The 4,898-nt window shown below is 46.9% G+C and overlaps 1 protein-coding gene across 1 annotated transcript in view; it reads right to left on the bottom strand.

Annotated features, from left to right (window-relative positions):
• Positions 1-1,885: 1,885 nt before the first annotated feature.
• Positions 1,886-4,898, bottom strand: part of LOC104983070 (nuclear RNA export factor 3-like) — a gene marked incomplete at its 5' end in the record, with an annotated part of 8,412 nt that continues 5,399 nt past the window's right edge. Inside the window, 8 exon segments of the mRNA XM_010832558.1 lie at positions 1,886-2,009; positions 2,549-2,621; positions 3,150-3,192; positions 3,289-3,404; positions 3,511-3,569; positions 3,690-3,797; positions 3,937-3,992; positions 4,075-4,143. Of these exon segments, the coding sequence (XP_010830860.1) occupies positions 1,886-2,009; positions 2,549-2,621; positions 3,150-3,192; positions 3,289-3,404; positions 3,511-3,569; positions 3,690-3,797; positions 3,937-3,992; positions 4,075-4,143 (648 nt within the window).

Here is a 4,898-nt window from a genome sequence, read left to right as displayed (position 1 = left end):
AAGAACAACACGGGGAGACCAAGCCTGATGAGCAAGGCCCGTAGCTTTATTTTCAAAGGGAGCTTATATACCTTAAGTTGTGCATAGAGGATAATAGGAGGTGTAAAGTCATGCAAAGTCAGCAGTCCTTGATCCTTATCGAGACCAGGCTTTCTTTCCTGCAAACGTATTGTATACAAATGCTTTAGGTGATTTACATCATCTTCTGGCCAGGAGGCCTATTAACATTTTATGACTCTTTGTTCTGATAAAGGTTAGTTAACCAGAAAATTTATTTTTTCTAAGAGTAATTATTTCAAAGTTTGGCACCATCCTTCGAAAGTGTTAGATAAAGTTGCATTCCTATAGGGCAAAGGTGCAGTGGGCTTACAACAAGGAAAGAATTTATTACCTTAAGGGTCTAAAGTTGTTAACACCAAGGCCACTACTTATTTTTTCTATATACCAACTATATTAATTAATATACTCCCCAGGACCCAATACAGGGGATATGGAAACTTGGCAGCAAGCATTGGCTCAACAATGAAATCCTCCACCAGATCTATTCTAATAATTTCTAACTCCCCAAGAGGCTCTATACTATTTGAATATCTTAGGCTTCCCGTGCCTCTCGCGGTTGGGAGGCTGTAAACAATCATATGCGTAGCTATAGGAGTCCAGATAAACCTGTCAGGGAAGTTAGAGAGCCATCTGAGGGGTTTGGATTGAAACACTCCTCTTATGCCCAGGAGGCTAATTAACTGGAGCTTTAAGTTGATTTCCTTCAGAGAAAGGTGGTCGGGGATAGCCCCCCGTTAATGTCAGAGGAGTTGGTGAAAGTCGTAAAATAGTAAAACAGACAGATTCTGGTTTTGGGGTAGATGCTCAAGCAGATCCAGGGGGCCCCTCGAGTCCTGACTCGCCTTTGCATATCAGGCCTCTCCGCATGACCTTTGTCATGGGTGTGAACTCCCGTGCTGACTCCCGGTGTGGACCTGTCTCCCATTCAACACTGCAGGAGGTATCAGATCATGCAACATCCAGCCATGTCACACCAGAATTTCCAATATCTGCTGCCTCCATGCGGGACAAAAAACTAAAAAGTACTACCATTTTACTGAAATACAACGCTCCATTCTTTCATGCAGTAATAACTCAATATTTATTTGGCTCACAATTTGTACTATTCCATTTGAGATATCTCTTAACTCAGCAATAGAAATAAGAGGTTATGAAGGAAAATAAGTGTATGGGCAAATTTAAGCATAAAAAATGAGATGGGATGGCTCCTTCACATTAATTTTTAATCTTGCTCAAGTTTCAGGTCCCCATTCAGCCACAAGCCTCTCTTTGTCTTCGTATCTTCTGTGGTTTCCTTTTCTCTCTTTCATGATGAGATCTCATTTTCTGTAGATAAATATACAAACATATATATATATATATATATATATACATGCACAAATACGTATATATGTACATAAGCAAACTTTCAGGAAGATACAATGATGATAAAAAACAAAAGGGTTATCTTAGGGTGTTATGTTGTGGAACAATTATTTTTCTCTTTCACATATACTGTGTATTATACACTGAAATGAACCTCATGCAGATTGTATCATGATAAAAACATCTGAACACCCAATTGTCCATTAACACAGGGAGAAATTTCATTAAACTCCTAAAAATGATTCAAGCCTGCTCAAAACAACTAGTAGCTTCCTATGTACTAAAAATGAAATGTTCAGGGTAAAAATAACTGAAATAAACAAGGAAAACAATTTACCTTCAAGTTCCCATTAATTACTCCTACACTCATCCCAGCTCCCTCCTATGTCCACGCAAACCCAGCACTCACTTCTGAGACCATTGAAGGTGATTCCAAACTGGATGGAGAAAGCCCGCACTGTTACCTGCTACTCAGGGGAGAGGATGACCATGAAGGTGGCTGACACAAGGATGGAGAATGCAGACGCTGAGCTTCACTGGGGCTGGCTTCCCTTATAAACAGCTCATCATTCACTATACAAAAACTGGAGGAAAAATGCACATGTGGACAATTTATGGATGGACCAACTGCACCCCAACCCTGACTTCTGCCACTAACACTCAGCAACTAGATCCCTTCTATACCCTTCTGTGTCTGTCCCCAGGCTCCTTGATTGGTTCCTCTGCCTCTCGCACAGAGCTCACCTTCAGAGAGATTGTCTACCAGCTTCACTCAATGGATGGTCTGTTCCCCAACCCAGGGACAACTTCACATTTACCTTGAACAGTAACTCAGTACGTTACAGTACAGCGGTGTACAGTCTGATCCCCATTTTCAGAAGACAGAGTCACAGACAGATGATGAGACTTGACCAAGATCACACAGAGAGTGAGCACTGGGTCAAGGAGAGAACCCATGTGTCAAGGAGAGAGCCCATGCTCTTCCTAACCACTAGGCTAGACTGGTCCTTGGATCTCCCTGCTGGCTTTCCACAATACTGAGTCAGCCTAAGATCTGCCTCCACATGCCCAGGGCCCTGAGCCCAGGCTGGATGGGCCATCCCACCCACAACATGGCTCTCACCTGGAAGAGCTGGTGGGAGTAGTGGTGAAGGTCCGGGTGAAGGCACAGACACAGCCCTGAGTAATTCCTTCCACTTCAACAACACACAACAAACAATAAGCAAGAGTACCCCTAAGAACCTGACGTGTTTACAGGCTCCCACGTCATTCCCCAGTCAGGGTCTGACTTGACACTCATGCTGAGGGGATAGCTGTTCACATGGGGAGTTGCATGTCAGGAATGGGGAGGGCAACTGTAGGAGATGTCTGCTCCCAGTGACATGTCCCCATGACAACCACTTCACAAGTTCATGGGATGCATTTTTCTCAGGTGCTGAAGAGATGGATATTATGAGGAAACTGTGAGGTTAAGTAGTAGCCCAGGTTCTCAGTGTAAGGATCTGGTATGGGAGCCACCAAACTCCACAGCCTGTGTCCCTAGTGCCCAGGGTGGGCAGGGCAGACATGGACACAGTTCAGACCTGGGTTGTCTGTGGGAAGACTGAGGGCTGGGGAGGGGAGGGCAGGGGAGGGAATCTGGAAAGAAGAGTTCTGGTGGGAGGGAGCCTGACCAAGTGAGAGAGCAGTGCGGCATCTGGGGGGAGCAGGCTACACACACTCACCTTCCTTGAACACCCCACTGACAGAGAAGCAGAACATTGTTTCCTGATAAGGAAGAGACCAGGTACTCAGTCACCCCTCATCCTCTTTCCCACCTGCGCCTTTCTGCCCCTCACCACCAAGCGAGGAGCAGGTGCTCACCGTGTGGAAACACATGTCCACTTCAAAGGAGCTGAAGTCATGCTGAGTTTTGGGTAATGCACAGAGGGCATGCACAATGTCATGTTTTGTGTGTTTCATCATCTGGACACGTGGGTCTGTGGGGGAGGGGAAGAAAGCAAAGGTCATGTCTGCCATGCCATGGACCCTATGACTGGCCCCCTTACCACCCTTTCCGGCCCAATCTTCACACCACACACTCACTGGGGTCCTTGAGTGTCTTCATATTCCTGTTGTCCAAGAAGTACACACACATGCTGCTTCTAGGAGACACAGAGGAACAGTGGGTGGTGGTCTGGCCAGCATAGGTGTCAGCAGGAGCTGGCCTGCATCTGCTGGGGAACCACATGTCCTGGGGGAGGAGTCTACACTGTGATACTCACAAGCCTGAGTCCTTGGAGTGGAATGGAATGGTCAGGAAGAAGCAGGCCTCCTCATGATAAAAGCCCAGCAGTTCCTAGGGATCTCCATAGTCATGGATCAAGTAATAGCTGAGGGAAGAAGTGAGGCGAGTCTCTCTCTGTGGTCTGAAGCGCAAAGAAGACTTGAAAATTCCCATGAGCAGACTTGAGCTTGGGTGGCCTCCCCTGTCCTGGCCCTCCCCTTGTTCAGATTCCCAGCGGTACTTACTGCTGCAGGAATTGCAGGATTTGACTGTTCACCTGATCAGATCCAAAGAAACTTCCCTAGAATTAAAACAGTTCTCAGGACAAGGGCTGACACACACTCTTGTACCACCTAGAACCCTGCTGGATCCTCTGTGCTCACCTTGTACATTGGTAAGCACTTGGGGGCTTCCACAGCACATTTAGAACCTGAGAGTGTCTCCTGGCCATCCTAGGGGAGGGAAGAGGAAGTCAGCAGTGCAGTCCAGGATGTGGTGCTGGATGGTCAGGGAAAAGGATGGGCCCAGGATGGGTTGGGGATCAGAGGTCAGGGAAGAAAGTGTCCCTGGAAATGTCAGTGGTAGGACTACATTTTCAGTCACCTCCATGGTTTACCTGAAGCCTGTGGCACACATGGCTAAAGAAGATCCAGAGCCTTTTCAGGTTCCCACAGAGAATGGTACGCCCCCCTCCCCCAGGACATTTAAGGGTCAAGTTCAAAAATGGAACTTGAATGGGTCCTAATAGATTTCAGAGTAGTTTATGGGCACTGTCAGTGCTCTTTAGAGGAGTCTGTGATCAAGGAATGCACTTACCAAGCTTTTTAACCTGGGGAACAATTCCAGGATGGTGCTGTCAAAATTAAGACAAAAGAGAAAAGTCTGTGAAACTGTGGACATGACCTTCCTCATTGGAGCAAGTCACTTACATCATCACAGCCCTGTGTGCCCCCCCACAGAGCCCAGTATCCTACCATTCCAGGGCTCTTAGGTCATCTCACCCATGTCACAAATCCATGGACTGACTCAGAGAGAGACTGTTTATTCCATTCCTTCCTACCACCCTCTCTTTCATCTCCTTCCATGGGTAACTCCCAGCCAGACTGTTCCGACTCCCTTCTTTGGTTCCACAAGGGCCAGCACTTCAAATCCAGTCTGCAGGCCTTCTTCCCCTCCCTCCCTCCCTCCCTTCCTTCCTTCAGGACCC

Source organism: Bison bison, unplaced genomic scaffold, assembly GCF_000754665.1.
Source record: "Bison bison bison isolate TAMUID 2011002044 unplaced genomic scaffold, Bison_UMD1.0 scf7180017861195, whole genome shotgun sequence".
Taxonomy (NCBI): domain Eukaryota; kingdom Metazoa; phylum Chordata; class Mammalia; order Artiodactyla; family Bovidae; genus Bison; species Bison bison.
The sequence above is the reverse complement of the archived record's forward strand: the minus strand, read 5'-3'. Positions and strand labels throughout refer to the sequence as shown.